The sequence below is a fragment of the Fistularia commersonii genome, chromosome 3, assembly GCF_037954325.1.
Source record: "Fistularia commersonii isolate RoL2024-O1a breed Wild chromosome 3, RoL_Fcom_v1.0, whole genome shotgun sequence".
Classification (NCBI taxonomy): domain Eukaryota; kingdom Metazoa; phylum Chordata; class Actinopteri; order Syngnathiformes; family Fistulariidae; genus Fistularia; species Fistularia commersonii.
In genome coordinates, this window is record NC_141286.1 from 14599468 (window position 1) to 14616242 (window position 16775).

The 16775-nt window shown below is 43.1% G+C and overlaps 1 protein-coding gene across 1 annotated transcript; it reads right to left on the reverse strand.

Annotated features, from left to right (window-relative positions):
- Positions 1-229: 229 nt before the first annotated feature.
- gpatch1 (G patch domain containing 1) lies at positions 230-8108 on the reverse strand. Its single transcript, XM_086143763.1, has 20 exons — positions 8037-8108; positions 7531-7665; positions 7362-7447; positions 6847-7007; positions 6554-6651; positions 6180-6235; positions 5511-5759; positions 5295-5439; positions 4677-4756; positions 4383-4608; positions 3545-3832; positions 3294-3472; positions 3050-3177; positions 2869-2957; positions 2592-2782; positions 2157-2475; positions 1790-1861; positions 1593-1699; positions 1051-1178; positions 230-379 (listed from the first exon to the last, which is right to left on the reverse strand). Exons 1-20 carry the CDS (start codon positions 8104-8106, stop codon positions 346-348), a joined length of 2841 nt encoding a protein of 946 aa, XP_085999889.1. The 5' UTR covers positions 8107-8108; the 3' UTR covers positions 230-345.
- Positions 8109-16775: the final 8667 nt, after the last annotated feature.

Sequence of the window (16775 nt, forward strand, 5' to 3'; positions counted from 1 at the left end):
GAGTTGAAGTTCAAAATACTGAGCCGAGAAGAGCATCTGTCTAATGTCTCTATCTGCCCATGTTTAGCTCACTCCTATTCAAATGTATTTAAAAAAAAAAAAAAAAAAGATTTTCATATTAATGTTTTAGAAGTCTGTTCATTACGTTTCAGACATAACAAATGTGATGAAATAATAGAAAGCTTGATCAGTGATCTGAGTCACAAAGTTTAAATGAAAGTGAACATGCTTCATTTCACAGTTAATTTACTTTCATTCATAAAAACAAAGTCAAAGGACACTGAGGTCAAAGCATAATAAGTTTCAGAGTCTCCAAGAGGTTGAATGTCACTGCATCCTGCTGCTTCACCACATCTGCTGGGATCTAACACTTTTCAGTCTGGAGACACACAAAAAATAAACAAATAAGTAAATAAATCACATTTCACTCACACGACTTTTGCTTTTTGAGCCGTTATCATTGTTACTTTAAATATTATATCTTATATTGAGTTTCTCATTTAAGCTTAAAAGTTTAACAAAAAATGTGAGAGTTGAGTTTTTATTGTTTAATTTCAAATTCTTTTTGTGGTGCAAGTTTGTTGTTGATTTGTTGCCTTTTTTTCGCCTCCCTTGCTCATTTCTGTATATCAAAGCAAATTCACGAATGTCAAATTTGTAAAATTACAACAAAAATACAAAAAATACTGAGACAGGTTGCTACTTGCATATCTAAATTCTGGGTGATTTTCAGTTTCTCACAATTTCCTTAAAAAGTAAAAAAAAATCCTAATATCAGATTTTCTGGTAGGATTTTCTTTGAGTTGAATCTAGTGGGATTGAAGTTTTTTTTGCAAACAAATTATTTTTTAATGTTTGACATGCTTGAAGTTTAATTTAAATTGTTCTGCTGAGGCTATAAGCATCTTAAAATAGTTTAGAAAATATTATCTTGTACAGATTTTTAGCTAATATCGTTAAGGTTTTTTTAATCAAATCAAGGAAGAAAACTAAGCACAAATATTCCAACATGCAAATAAAAGACCCTCAATCTGGAATCAGCTGACCAACCTCCTCAGCAGCTCCTCTGGCGTCAGTCGTCCGCCGACCTCATCTTCCTGTGAGCTGCTGTCTGACTCCTCCCTCTTGTTCTTCTGCTGCTTCCCCCCTTTGCGTTTGTGTTTCTTGTGTTTCTTCTTCTGCAGAAACAAGTCATCCCCAAGTCTGACCATAGCTGCTTGCCCGATCACGTAGTTATTTATTTTTCAAGTGTTTTTATTCCCAACTTTGTTTTCTCGTAATTCATAGGGAATTTCTATGAAGTGCATAGTTTTTTGTTCCATTTTGAGGCATATTTCATGCCAGTTTTAAGGAAACAGCCTATTTCTTTGACTGTAAGGTAATTGCTTTTCTCAGATTAGATATGTGGGTCGTCATTATCAGCATTTGATGTGATTGTTTTTATACATAGAAGCTTGCTGATATTAAGGTAATTTATTGTCAATTTTCCTGACTTCTGAAAACAATCAGATAAATTTCTAATCAACAAAAGAAACAACTATCAAGACTTTGACCAGACAACTTCCAAATGCCAGTTTAGACCAGCTTCCTACCTTTTTCTCCTTGTGTTTGTGCTGTTTCTTGCTCTTGTGCTTCTTGTCTTTCCTGCCGGCTCTGTCCTCCTGGCTGGGAGGCAAGAGGGAAGTGGCGCCTCCTCTGGCTGAACAGGGAACAACAGAAGAATCATTTAACTTCTTTATTTGATGTCATGAAACTGTCCATCCGCTGACAATGAAAACGCAGGACTCACCTGGAGCAGCGGACGGAGGTGGCAGCTTAGGACCAAACTCCTCCGCCTCCTGCGATGCCATAGAAACAGCAGCTGCAAGAGAAGTACAAGGCAGCATAGCTGACTCAGTTTGCCTGACGACCGGAATGCAACAGTGAACTGATGCCTACAGCCCCAAGTTTACTGCTTTGCCTTACAGTCAAAAAAAAAAAAGTATATTTAAATCCCTTATCTGAAATCAGACAGATTGCTTGAAAAAATGCAGAAATAATTTTTCTGACAAATTTGCTCTTGTACTTTGAAAAAAAATGAAAAAAAAAGGAGTCAAAACATACAGTATGTAAAGACTAAGTCCGAAGTGTATTTGAGTAATGAAAGATGTTTTTACTCTGGCTGCTTGGTGCTGAGGAGGTTGACGTCACTGCGGTGGTGGTCACTGAGGTGGTAGTCACTGAGGTGGTAGTCACCGAGGTCGAGGGGATGTTGAAGAGGTTGAATGGCTCTGAGTTGACCTTTCCCTCTTCCTCCTTCCCCTCCTCTTCTTCCTCCTCCCCACTTTCTGAAGATGATGAGGACTTGTCGTCAGAGCTGGCGAAGATGGCTTTAAAGAGATCCATAGGAGGCCGACTCTCCTCTTCTTCCACCTCCTCCTCTTCCTCCTCGTCTCCTCCCTTCTTCCTGTTGGAGCTGCTCTCCTCTGGCTTTACCTGCAGAAACAGGTTCCTTCAGCTCCACTAACCTCATAGTTCTTCAGTGAAAATTATCTAAATGGGTTTCGCATTAAAGGATATTTTTAAAAAGATACATTCCCTGGACATGATACCTGAGCTCTGCTGTCTCCTTTGCTAGTTGTGGGAGGGGCTGGTAAAGCGGGTGTGTCTGGTTTGGCCTCCGATGCCTGGCTCCTCACTGTACTTATCATATGACTCAACGGGTCATTGTCCTTCTTGGACTCCTCTTTCTGGTCAGACACGTCCCACCGAGACTTTTTGCCGGGGTCTAGAGGCTTCGGGCCTGATGGGGAAGAGAAGAACCTCCTCCAGTCGACCGGACTCACAAAGGTTGTGTCTGTAGATGTGGAAATGGGGCAGGGGGGCTACCTGAGGTTTCGCCGCTCTCTGTCACTGACAGGAAATTGAAGACTGAGAACTTGTCCCTTTTCACCTTCAGCAGCCCCACCGTCCCTGAGCTGAGGACACAGTCGTGCGTTCAGTCTGTTCTGCTTGACAGTCAAGATGTCCTGTCGTTGTGTGCCTGTGTGAGTGTGTGTGTATACGCTACCCAGGGTAGGGGTCTGGCACATTAAATCTCTTGCACAGCAGTTTGTCAGGATGCCATTCCAGTGTCTCTCTCGTCAGTTTTCCAAACACCTTCACCTTGCTGGGGGTCTGTTTGTCTTCGCTGTTATCCTGACGGCCGGTGAGAAAACAGTCGAGAAACCAGGACATTTGATGTTTCCCTTCATAAATATGAATTCCAGGTCTCCCCCCCTTCCCCACCTCTAGGTTTTCTGATGACGTCTCACCTCCTGTTGGCTGCTGATCTCCGGGATGTCCTCGTCCTCCAGGTATTTGGCCTGTGTGAAGCGGGTAGACAGGAAGGACGAGGTGGGCCGGAACAGAATGGAGGCCCGGGCGAACTCTTCCCGCTCCCTGCTGCGTTCCCACTCAGTCATAGTAGGGTCCATGCTCTGCTCCAGGGCATCTGAGAGAAGATGCGGAGGGTTAAGGCTCATGTGTCACAGAGATGTTCTGATGAGGCATGAAGGCGTCTCACCTGTCTGTCCCTGCTGCAGGAGTTTAAGGTAGAGCTCGTATCTTGCCTGCTTGCTGGGGTTCTTTGTGAACGGCTTGAACGCCTGCGTCGAGGTCTTGCCCTTCCACGCCGCAAGGGCGTCCTGCTGTAGTTGAAGTGACGGCATGGAGGCAGAGCTGGGGAGAGGCGACTCTCCTGCTGGCACCTGCGTCGGATGGGGGCTCGGAGCAGAGAGTTTGTTGGTGGTGCGGAGGCTGAGCAGTCGCTCTCGATCTTGAGGCCTTAGCAGCTCCATAACTGACCTGGGACCTGAAAAGGAACGTATGATTGGTTGCAACAAACATTCATTTAATCACTTGTACTTTTATGCAACAAATACAAAGATATAAAGAAAGACACTTTCTGGTGTGGTTTGTAACCAAACAAGAGTGTCTCTGCTGTGTCAGCTTGTCAGGACAACACAGAGAAAGATGTTTTAAAAAATAATGTATCCATGTGGATATCAATATATACTAAAACAACAATAATCTATAAAAATAAATTAAAACAATAAATTTTGAAGGGGAATGAGTTGAAAAATTAACAGAAATCACAACATTGCAAAATGATGACCCCAAGAAGCTGGTAAAAATATCCTTATCAATCCACAAAGCAAAGGTTCATCTGTGGCATAAAAAAAGCGACTTTTTTCCAAGAAATTTTGGACTAAATTAAAAGAAATATGGAAGCGTTAAGACATTTAAACCAAAATATCTGAATCAGTGTATTATAAAGTTAATCTTATCAGACATTTTACGTGACAATCAAGGCTCAGAGTCTGATTTAGGCTGCAGAGGGGCCGAACGGTTATGACTACTACCCTGCAGGGTGTCCTCTCCCAGCAGTGACCTCCGGTGGTTAGAGTCCAGCTGGTGCCGTCCTCCTCCTCCAGCATCTTCTGTCTTCTCCTGGACCATGTGACCCCTGGATGCCTTCAAGGCCTCGGTCAGAGCAGTACTGAGTCCTGTTAGTCTGGAGACGTCGATGGGCAAGCGGGGCCGATGGACCGGACGGTAGTTGCGTGGCAGCACAGGCGGGGGGAAGATCTGCAGGGACAAAAAAACACTAGCCATGGCGGACGAAGAGCGGCAACAACTACGAAGACCCGACTCACCTCCTTCTTCTCGGGGGGTTTCTGGGCCAAAGTAAAGCCTTCCAGTATCTTACCCAAATATGTCAATTCTCTGCTGCGGCCTGAAAGACAACACACTACTTCCAAATGATCTGTATAACAGCAAGCTATAAACTACGATAATCAGTGCCTTCAGACAGCTGACGTTTCTTTTTGTATTACAATTCGTTATGTTATTATTATTATTATCTCAATTAATGAGTCATTGGGGAAGTATCAGAAAATCTGCACTGAGAAGTGGATAAAAAGATTTAATGTATCCATGAATTACCAAAAGAAGCTGTGTATAATATTTACATATAATTAAACAACAAAATACAAAAACAAGTGTGTGAAATAAATGTATGAAGAAAGAAAATAGCGAATAACAGACAAAATAACATGAAACATAACAAGAAATTACAAAAGATTTACAAAATGGCTGTTCTCTGCCAGCCTGTAAAGACGTCATTGTATATTTTTGGAGTTTTATTTCCAGAACAAACAACATGTGATCGTGATAAACTATAAATAAGTCTTTCTTAAGTCGTGAATGACTTAAGAAAGTCATTACTATCATTTTATGTTCCAAAACTTCCCAGGCATTTCCAAGAAGATTACCTTTCTTCCTGTACTCCTCCGGCGCCGTCCAGCCATAGAGGCCGTCCCCTGGCTCCTCCCCTCCCAGCACAGTGTCGTACTTAGACATATTATCTCTCTGATAAATGTCCTCATCCTCATCTTCCAGAGCCCCCACCCCGAATGCCTGCAGGTCAGAGGTCAAATTAAGGTCACAGGTTTAGCTCCCCTAAACCACCAATGGGTCGGGACACACACCTGTCCCGCCACACCCCCTCTCCGCCGTGAAACCCCCTGAATGTCTCCAAACAGCCCTCTGCTAGGGGCAGAGTGGGGGTCAAACAGGTTGATGTGTTCAGAGGCTCCTCGGCCCTGCAGCGCCAGCCCTGGGTCCAAACCACTGTAGCCCAGACCCCTGACCCCAGACCGGATGCTGAAGTCAATAGGGATCACATCTTTGGGGGCGTAAGTCACATTCTCCGGAGCAAACTCTTCATCATCTTCATCCTGCCAGGGTAGGAGGTCATTATTGACAACATTCATGTTCATGTAAAGGTTAATACAAGACGCAGATTCATTCCCTACATAATCAGTAAAAAAAAATCTGCTTTCAACATTTCAAGGAACTATTTGACACAATACAAGTATTAAGATTTTTATTTAAAAATTTGCAGAAAATTGGTCAAGGAAAAAAAAGGCATTAAAATGCCAGAAAAATATCCCAAATATAAAAAATTGAAGCTACACGTACACAAAAATGAATTTCTCTTAAAACGATAAAAATATTTGAGGTAATGATGAGCATTATATATCTAATGGTCAGATCTTTTTTACTGGATGAATGGCCACCTGGGAACGCTGGTGTCCAGATGTATCCGAATGCCTCTCCGCCTGAATTTTAAAGTTTGAAACCAAAGTTTAACACACCTGAGAATCCTCCGAGCCACCAGGGGGCAACGCACACCCATACATTTTGGCTCCATCTGCCCAGACAGAGAAACAGAAGCCGCTGTTATAAACACATCGGAATTACCTGATTTTAATTCTCAGAAGGAAAGGAAGGTGGAATGTCCTCAAAGAATTTAACTTTTGACTTTGACAAAGACTTTTTGAAGGAAAGAAAAAGGAAAAAAAAAACAACACATCAGCAATCTGACCTTTGAAACAATTGCAGTCCGAAATACAGATTTGTTTAGTCCTAAATTAATAATTCTTCTAGCCTAACTTCTGGGTTAAATACTCATAAGTGTTTAATATCTGTGCCTTTTTAATTTTTTAAACACAAATGGTGTTGAAGGTACCTGTCCGCTGGGAGCGGGGCTTCCTCTTCACCCTCGGCCCGACACCCTGCCCCTCCTTCCAACCCATCTTCTTCAGCAGCTCCATGCCAATGGACAACCTGATAGACAGAGGAGGGGATAGTGGAGGAGAGTGGGGCAGACGGTGAAACTGAAGGTCCAGGAGTCTGGATGAATGTCAAGGTAATTGTGCAGGTGAAGCTACAGGTACAAAATGGGACTGTTAGTGAAGCTGAGGGGGAAGTGAAGGTGTGGCTTAAAACGAAGAGGCTACTCTACATGGGGGCTTGGCCTACCTAGCAGGAGCGATGAGCTCCTCCAGCAGCATGTCTCCAGCAATGATGGATGTCTGAGCCATGACAGCCAGAGCTTTGTCGCGTATCTCATCTCTGCGTCCGGATGAGAACTCCGAGCTGGTGGTGATATGATGGGGCGCGATGCCGTGCTCACCAAAGTCCTAGCACAAGGGAGGGAGACAACGTCACCATGATAATATTGCTCGACTAATAAGTCAAAACTGCGATGGGACAATTGACTAAGAGCACAAAACCCACCATGGCTTATGCGCGCTCCATGTAATACAGATCGATTGGAATAGTTATTTCACAGAAGAAACAGTTAATCGTGATACGCTACTTAATGAAAACCCAGCAGTCAGTCCCGTAACACAAGTTGAATGCATTCAAAACATTTTCCTTGCAGCGTTTATAACTTTACTACTATACATACAGATTAACCTCACACACTAACAGTGGAAAATGCATTTCAAAGCGGACTTCATCACATGAACATATGAATGAAAACTCCAAACCTCCTCATCCATGAAGTCCTCAGGTCGGGCAGACTGCTTTTCAGCCTTCTGTTGTCGTGATGACACAAAGGTAGAGGGTGTCCAACCTGTAGGAATTAAAAAAAATTATACTCAAGTGTACCACACAGCCGTCGGCACCATAATCATCATCATCATCACCATCACTGACCTTCCTTGGACCCCACAGTGTTGTAGTATCCGGCTGAGAAGCCACCAGTGAAGGCTCCATGAAACCGCTGGTACCTTCCTTTCTCATCTTTCACCGTCTGTTCATGCAGTGGAACGGGCTTCCTTAGCGGCTCGTCTGAAATACACACGCAGAAAAGTCAACAGCTTTTCCGGCCCAACTAAGATAGTCGTTTGTGCCGATGTTTATTCAAGTTCTTCTTGGTTTTCCCATTGATTTCTTACACATAATCGCTAATGTTAAGAGTAAAACAGTGGCTATCATCAAATAAGTGAAATAAAAGAATTCCATCGATTAGTATAAACGTGCAAAGTTTTAGAAGAAGTCGGGCGTGAGATTACGGGAAAGCTAACACCTTAAATCCAGCCGTAAGCTAGCTCGTCGTTAGGCTTGTGTCGCGACATGACGCTTACTACAACAATTACAAACATGAAACGGCCTTGTGCCGAAGCTCTATGATCAAGGTTTCGAAATAAAAAGTTGTCTACCTTCTTCTAGAGGCTCAAGTGGAGTCCCGTAATTCACGAAGCTCTCTTCGTTATCACTATCCGACGCCATGTTTTTACTACGACTACGGGAGGCGCAGAGGGAAAAACTTTGTCTTTATCCCGTTCGCAATTTATTTTCCAATTATGTTTCTTGTACGTTCTTGTTAAAATGTATCTTACACTAAGATACATTATGTTAGACTGCTTTGTGGGGAACCCTGGAAGACATAGAGGAGCTGTTTTTTGAGAACTCTAAGCGCAGTTTACAAACACGGCCACTAGATGTCACTGTACGCATACAGTTCAGACACTCATCCGCGCCTCCAACAGCTGGTCAGTGTCTGCCAGCTGGACTTCAGATGTCACAACGACACACATCAGCTGGACTTCTCTGGATGTTCTCTGTTGGTGTGACCTCCTTTCACACCTTAGACGCCACTGGAGGCAGCTTTTTACATCTTTTCTCTTGCAGATTTCATCGATTATTTTGGAGGGATATCATGCATCAGTAGCATGTTATAAGAATAACTCAAAATAATGTTAAGAATCATTTTAAAATGGAAATGAAACAAAAAAATATTTAGAAACAGTGCTTATCAAAAGCATTCTGAGTGCATTTCCACTGGCTGTGAAGGGCGTCGCCTCATAATGTTCCCAGAATGTTTGTGATGGTAACCATGTGGATTTCTTAAAACGATTGGTGGGGGATGGGGGGAGGATTTGGCACCTCCCAGTGAACATTCAACCTGAATGTTCACTGTGTTCAGGAGGAACATAGAGAGCTCTTAATGAAAACAAAGTTAAGACGTCGGAGTTATTGTTTCTTCCCTTTTAGCATCTTGTAAACTTTCCTTGTTTAGTCTTCCGTTTTCGGGAAACTAAATTCTAGAGTAAAAAACGAAATAAAAGCGCTCAATGAAGTCAAAGCCAATCTTGGGGTCAGCAGTAGGTCAGCTTATTGCCAATAAATAAGTAGTTTCTAAGAAATTTCCCAATATATTTCAAATTCCGTGCACATTTATCTCTATATATATGTATATTGAAATGTGTAGGTAATTAAGAGCTGATGTTGAGAGCTGGGCAGCTTCACCTGCCTCGACCTGCTGCAGTGAGGATGTTTCTCTGAATGTCGTCATGATGCTGAAATATTCAGCTGAAACTCATGACTAAAGTATTAAGAGCCTCTTCTGATCTGTTTTTGAAGGTCATGAGGCAACAAGCTGCAACCTGAAGGAAGAGAGGGGAACAGAAGGAGAGGGGAGGGGGTCCGAGGAGGAGGAGGAGGAGGTAAGGGAAGAGGAGGAGAGGGCAGAGGATGTTTGGATGAAGATGACTAAGAGGGGAGAGGCATAACCAGGAAGAGGAAAGAGGAGGCGAAGGGTAGAAGTTAGATGAGGGAGTGAGGGAAGAGGATGAGCGGGCAGAGAATGTGTAGGTGAGGTTGATTGGGAGGATGAGGAGGTGCTGGGATGGGGGAGTCGAAGGAGGGAGGAGAAGGCAAGAATTTCGATGAGGGGAGTGAGAGTTAGATGAGAATGGGAGGACGGTGGAGGAAAAGAGGTAAGAAAAGGAGAGGCGAGGTGAACAAGTTAGATGAGAAGGTGAAGGCAGGGACTAGAGAATGAGAAGGTGGGGAATGCATGGGGAGGTGGAGGAGGAGGATGAGAAGGTAATGGGGAAGTCAAAGGTAGATCAGGAAGTACCGTAGGAGGTGCAGAAGGAAGATAAGGAAGTGATAGAAGGCAAGACAAAGTAGGAGGGAAACAGCAACAGGCAAAGGTACAGGAATACAAATGCGGAAGAGGGTGCGGTGAACAGAGGGATGTGCAATAGGGTTAATCTCTCCGTCTGATGTTTCTGACATTAGCTCTCCGTACACTTCTGTCCCACTCTAAAGTCAACTCCGCATCAGCCCCAGTCAGTGCTGTGTGAAGCTGGATCCCATAATATTTTGATACACTTAGTGGAGAAGCAGCTGATCGAGCAAACTGTCTAATGTTTCAACAGACACAGTAGGTTGATGGGGACCAGCGACAATAGTGACCCACTCTGATTGGACAGGCTGTGGGCTCATCGCCACCTCGGAGCTCAAATATCACAGTGACAGTGGACTCACTTCATGTTCACCTTTCCTCCCTGTGGAGGAGCAGCAGCCCATCGCAGCGGGGCCGGCCTGCTCGTCCTCCAGCGGGTCATGTTGAACTGTTGGACAAATATTGACTGTCCTGAGATCAGATTGTCTTCCATCCAGGCGGAGAATCATTTACAGCCCGAAGCTCCACACTGTCTCCACATCCAGAGGTCAACAGTCGGACCGTCACAGGAAGTAACTCACATTTGACTTTTATATAAATTCTTGTTCGGGTCTCATCCCACCGATCTTTCCCTCTGAACTCAGTCTCATGATCAGGAAGTGGTCTAAAATGACCTTGTGAAACTTTTAAAGAGAATAGCTGCAGTTTGAGAACTGACCTAAAAAGTTAGTTGTTTCGTGAGTATTTTAGGCTATTTATCTGTAAATTGTGACAAAGTCTCTTGTTTAATTCTTTGAGATAATTATATAATTATTTTTAGTGTTTTATGTGAATTTAGGGTATGTTTTGGGGAAAAATGCCATCTTCAGAAGGATTTAGAACAGAATTAAAAATTATTTTCACATAGTATTTGGCTTAATAATTGGACATTGGAATCTTTCTGATTTTTAGCTGATTTCTCACTCTTTTCACACTTATATCATTGAATTTCAGGACACTTGGGAATATTTTGTAGACAAGTCTGAGTTCTTTCTCAGGTAATTCAGGGTTGATTTCAGACACGACAAATTTTGATAATTACTGTTTCATTCATTTTTATTGTTATTCTCAGGTTATTCTTCCTGGACTCAACAACAACTTTGTCCTTTTCAACCGAGTGAGTTTTCCACCTCCTGTAGTCCTAGTTTTGTCATGATTTTTACATGATGTCTTGATGAGCTGAACATAAATTGCTGACATTAATATTTTTGCAATATCTTGCCAATTTCCTCATAGCGTTTAAGGTACATTAAAGACTTTTTAAGAGTAAGTACTTTTTTTTTCAAGTTCAAGGAGAAGGTGCCGAGCCGTATGGTGATCTCTGGCTGACCTCTGCTCACCTTGCGGTAATTCCGACCTGCAGGACAGCAGGTCAAGGTGTTGGCGTTGTTATCCTCTCATATTATCCACAGCTTAAAGATTCAGCAAAGGTTGACCCTGGCATGACCCCGCATCAAGCGCTCCAAGGCTGTTTCTCGTACGACAGCAGCTGTGCGTCCCTGTAAGCTGAATGGCCGGTCATGTGAACATGTGACCTACACAAACAGCCCACTGTGGCTTCCCACCAGCCCCCGCTATCACATGCTCATTTCCCTCACTTTAGTGCAGATTAAGATGGCCAGGGGGATTAGGGGAGCTTTCTGCTGCGAGGCTCTGTGGGAGGGAAATTTGAGAAAATCTGTTGAGGAATGGCTCAGTATCATGACTGCAGCCCCTTGACCTTCTGACCCCCGAGCCGTGGCGGCTGCAGCCACCATGGAGTGGCGATGGCTGAGCTCCGCTGGACACATTCACAACTAATTCCCCTGAGTCGAAAATTGTGAAAAATCAAATAAAATTTTGTAGAAAATACAAGAAGACCTAATTGTGGATAAGCAAGAAAATTCCTTAAGATGAGTAAGGCTTCATCTTCAAAGATTTTGCTGAAACTGAACAAGACTCAGCAAATAATAAACAAAACCTTAGCAAGAAATCACAACATCAGTTGATTAAACAATTTGCAAGAAATGTTATCAAAGCCAAGAAGAAACAACTGAAATTTAGCAAAGCAATGACCAAGAAGTGAATAAGAAATCACTTAAAAATTAAAAAAGTAATCCTTCCCAAAAGGAGTAAAAAAACACCAAAAAAAGAAAAAAAAGGGAAAATCATGGAATGTATTAACTGCAAGCTAGCTATCAATGAACTTGAAAACTAGTAAGAGATGACCGAAGCATTCAGAGGACATCTGTAAGGTAGTCAACACAAAAATGGTAAAACATCAGAAAATAAGAAATGACGCAGTATAAAGTAAACAAACAACACCAGCACCACATCAATCATTTACTCAGTATGACAAATAAAAATTCAACATTCAATGTGTCTCCAGCGAGTCAAATCTCCTAATCTTGCTTGAATCTTTCACTCCATTGGAGAAAAAGACATTTGTATCTATTATGGCTATTTGAATGGAAGAGCTACAACTGTAAGACTCAACAGCTCTGTTAGAGTGGCTATAAACCACGCCGGAGGTCGAAGTGACCTGATGCTGCGGATGGAACTCTTGACTCCAGCCCTTGAGGTTGACATCACTCGCTGTGCCTTCAAAAGAGCTTGAGTTTTCGTGACGTCTGTTATCAGTGATCAAAATCCGTGACGACACCTGCGAAGTGAAAAGACGTTGCCTCTTTTAAAATCTTTCGTCTTCATTTTACAGTGTTTCTTAGGTTTTTAGGAGATGTTATCTTGTTGATGACAATGACATTCTCATTTTCATTTTAGGAAGACTTAATTGTTCTTTACTAATTCCCTTGGTAATATTCTTGTTATTTGACATGCAGATGTCTTGTCAATGGTAATGTACTTTGTCATTTACACTAGTAGTTTTCGTTCATCAATTCATTTCCCTACTTTTTCATCATCCCCATCGAGGAAATTTAATGAAACAAATCAGAGAAATCAGCAGAAAAGGTTAAATAATGAATAAAGAGTCAGCCTCACCACCACCAAACAAGTAAACAAACAAAAAGCTCGTAAAAGTTAACTGCTGAGAATAAAAACACTGATTTAATAATCGTCCATCCATCCATCTTCTACCACTTATCCAGGGGTGCTTCGTGGGGGCGGCAGGCCAAGCAGAGAGGTGGAGACTTCCCGACTCCCGGCCACTTCATCCAGCTCCTCCAGGGGCAACCTGAGATGCTCCTGGGTCATCCCGGGGTCTAATCCCGGTGGGATGTCCCAAGGGAGGTGTCCAGGAGCACCTGACCAGATGTTCCTCAGATGCAAAAGAGCACTGGCTCTGCTCCCTCATGGATGACCCAGCTTCTCATCCTATCTCTAAGGGAGAGCCCAGGCACCCTGTGGAAGGGCTAATTTCAGCCGCTTGGGAGGCAGAGGGGTGTGATCCCCCTGCAGCTAGAATGCACCATCAAGGTCCCCACCATAGGCCACACCGAGGTCACACTCCATCTGACCCCCATGGCCCCTCGTATGGGTGGTGAGGGCATTGAAAAGGGGGGCGTTGCCGTTCTTCATAAGGGCTCATCTGAGCCACACTTTGTCTGGTCCCTCCATAAGGGCCTGTTTTCCATAGGTGACCCTACTAGGGGCATAAAGCTCTGAGGATCCAAGGAGCTGTGAATAAAGATGAATGAAAGTACAAGTAAAATTGGTAAGACAAAGAATAATTTTGCCTTCAAAGGTGAGAAATTCATAAATCCGAAACAGAAAAGAAACAACAGGAATAATCTTTGCAAGAAACTGAAACCGACTGAACTTTTCTGGGAACTGAGGGGATTCCTTCTCATTTACTATTTCTGACAAATTGCAGGATGTTGTGTACTTTTAATGTATTTATTTAGTTCCATATACGTTTTCTGTCATGTTGGATGTTCTTGATATTTGATCAGCAGTTTGAAGGTATCATATCCAATCACAGGGCAAATTTTGAAAAGCTCAGTTTCAGAAACGTAACAAATTTTTTTGTAATCTTTCAGTTTAAAAAAAAGTACAAACAGAAATTTTAACACACAGGGACTCAGCTGAGAGATGAAATAGTCTCAGAGGCGTGTCCTTTTCTTATATTTGTAAGAGAATAAGTTTGTCATCTTCATTACCATGTTTATATTTCAACAACTTATGAGTTCACCCGCTTGTGTATGTGTGTGTTTGTTTGTGTGTATGTGTGTGTGTTATCTACTTTTTTTACTGGTATGTCTGGAGGAATTACAGGGAAGTGGAGCAGTTAACTTTACAATTTTTCTAATCTGGCTGAGAGGCAGAGTCACCCTGGACAGGTCACCCACCAGTCACAGAATCTCTGGCTCACCTCTCAATCACAGGGCCAAATGTAGAGACATCCAACCATTCACTCTCTCATTTGCACCTACAGACAGTTCAGGGTCTTCAATAAACCTACAGATTGTTGTTGGACTATACCAGGAGGATGGAGAACCTGTTGAGAACCAATGCAGGAGAACATAGACAGAACATACAGAGAGTCAAAGAAGGAGAACATGGAAAACCCACAAAAAGGCCTGATTTGGAATTAAACCAGGAACCTTCTTAGTCACCAAAGCAACAGTGCTGACCACTGGCACCGCAGTGCCGGCCCTATTCTGTGCCGTTACTATGCAGCTCTATGTCTTGGGGAACCTGTCAGAGACACAGCTGGAAACAAAACTGTCGAAAGGAGGAACAAACGATAAACCAAAGAACAGAAATCGAACGATCCTGTCAAACATCCCTCTTGTCGTCGAAGTCGAAGGCCATCGGGTGTAAACGATCCGCCTGCCCGCCGACCAGAGGAGGCTGAACCTGCTCTGTGACCTCCAGTTGGGACTCACTGGGGATCTTTGTTTGAACTTTTGTAAGCTCTTTAGCACCAGCGAGCTGCTAACGAGCGCTACTAGCTGCGAACGCTTATATAACAAGGGACTTGTGGTGTCGAGGCGGTGCTGACGACGACCACATGCTCCTTAAGAGGATTCTCAGCCGCTGTTGTTATTTTGTGGCCGTCATGTGTCGCGTCCCACAGCTCCTGCGAAAGGAAGTAGGACAAACCACTTCCTGAGTCTTGTGCTGAGTCACTGCTGCTACTCACCGTGTGTTAAATAGACTGATATGTCACTTTACTGACCCAACTGAGTCTCAGTCCGGAAACCATGGTTGGGAAAAACTAACCCAGACACAAATTCATTCAGACCAACTAAGTCGTTGCTTTGAGAGACTTACTCCCTTTCCAAATACTAACTCCCTATTTTAAATAAGTGCTTTTTATTTGAGATGATAAGATCATAGTTTATAGCTATTTTGATATTTTCAACACACAATCCTGTTTCTAAGACAGTAACCTATTACTTGAGAGGCGGAAATCTCAGATTAGGACTCCTTATTTTTACTTTTCGTTTCAGATTTAATAATGAGTCGGAAACTGTCGGTCAGCCCCGACCCACAGTTCCTGGACCACAGCCCCTGGAGATGAGACTCGACATCTGCAAGGGGCAATTAAAATCAAACATTACCTTTCAAAGGACATCTGGCGACATATCTTGGCCTCAAAGTGTAACAGACTGGGGACAAATAAGGATGTAAACACATTGTAATGAAGATGATCGCCTCGGCAGAGGCCGATTGGACTTGTTGACTTCATGAAGTTCCGAGCTGAAGTGAAGATATTACTTGTTTATCTGAGAGGCTTCTTATTTCTGGCCTGATGCCACAGGTTGGAAGTTCCTCAGCAGCAGCTGGATTTACAACTCAGATAGGGTCGGTTGCTGTTTCTGCTCGATTCGTTATCGCGACCTCTGACCTCTCAACTTGACGACGCCGAGGAGATGGAGGTTAACGACATTGCGGTCTCATAAATCGCAGCAGATCGTCCGCCGTACGAGACGGACAACCCTGCTGACGCTGAGATTCCTGCAAAGGAAGTATCTTAAAACATCTGAGAGCATTTTCACTCCATCTGGATCATCTCTTCGTCCTTTGCATGTTTATGTCAATGACACTGAACAATCTCATAGAGCTGACTCAGTGGATTCCTCACAAATACATGGAAGGATGCCATATGTAAATTTATCTGAAAATTACTTTAAAAACCAAGAATGAAATAGTGAAGCTCGCCTGATGTCTGTCAGACCAATCTTTAACATGCTTGAAATATGAAATTAAGGTATTCCCCCACATAGGGGATTCCCTTTTCAGCCCACGGTTTCCTTGATCGCAAACAGAAACGACACGTTTACGATAAAATAGTCTTTATTTCTTTTGAATATCTATTTTTTCTCCTGAAATTGAAGTCACATTGAATGGTTTTCTAGTTCGTCCTCGGTGAACTTTTTACAACCTCTTCAAATACATGTTCTTTTTCAGTTTGTCTGCTGGGGGGTTTTGGCCAGATTGGTGCCCTTTATGATATCACATATTTGAATATGTATAATGTATGACATTCTATTTATTTTTGGTCATTTATTTAAATGGTAAATACATGCATTTCTTACTTCTTCCCTGCACCATTCTGTGTCTCCGCATCTCTTGGCGACCTGGGAGCAGACATCTGTACGGATTCATCATTGATTATTGAAAAAAAGAGGCATGAATATGGCATCCTGCCTGTCAAAATGCTAGCATGTTGCTTTAGCGGATAGTTTTGAAAGAGCGATGAAGACATACTGCCCTGCGGTCATGTAAGTTCTGCAAACACCTGCTTCAGTTTACGGGACAAGACTCAAGTTCACTGGATGTTGCAGCTTTAAAAACAACATTTGTTGAATCCACCTCAAGGGGAAGGGTTATCTAACCGTCAAGGGGCAGCCAGGTGGATCTAGCTCTCCTCTACCAATCGGCTGCTGTGTCAAACCACCGCTAATTCATTCTGATCCAAGATTTTAAGCCAAGGCGCCGTGATTGTGACGTCCGCCGTCCAAACCCCGACTTAAAGCTCCAAAGCTTAAACAATGGACAA

What these genes read in the sequence shown, in the direction of transcription:
- gpatch1 (XM_086143763.1), bottom strand. Translation starts at nt 8,106, where the DNA reads ATGGCGTCGGATAGTGATAACGAAGAGAGCTTCGTGAATTACGGGACT. An exon ending in GCCCCGCTCCCAGCGGACAG is followed by an intron (nt 6,236 to 6,553) that starts GTACCTTCAACA and finishes CTGTCTGGGCAG; the next exon opens with ATGGAGCCAAAATGTATGGG. An exon ending in AGAGAGCGGCGAAACCTCAG is followed by an intron (nt 2,783 to 2,868) that starts GTAGCCCCCCTG and finishes CTTCCCCATCAG; the next exon opens with GCCCGAAGCCTCTAGACCCC.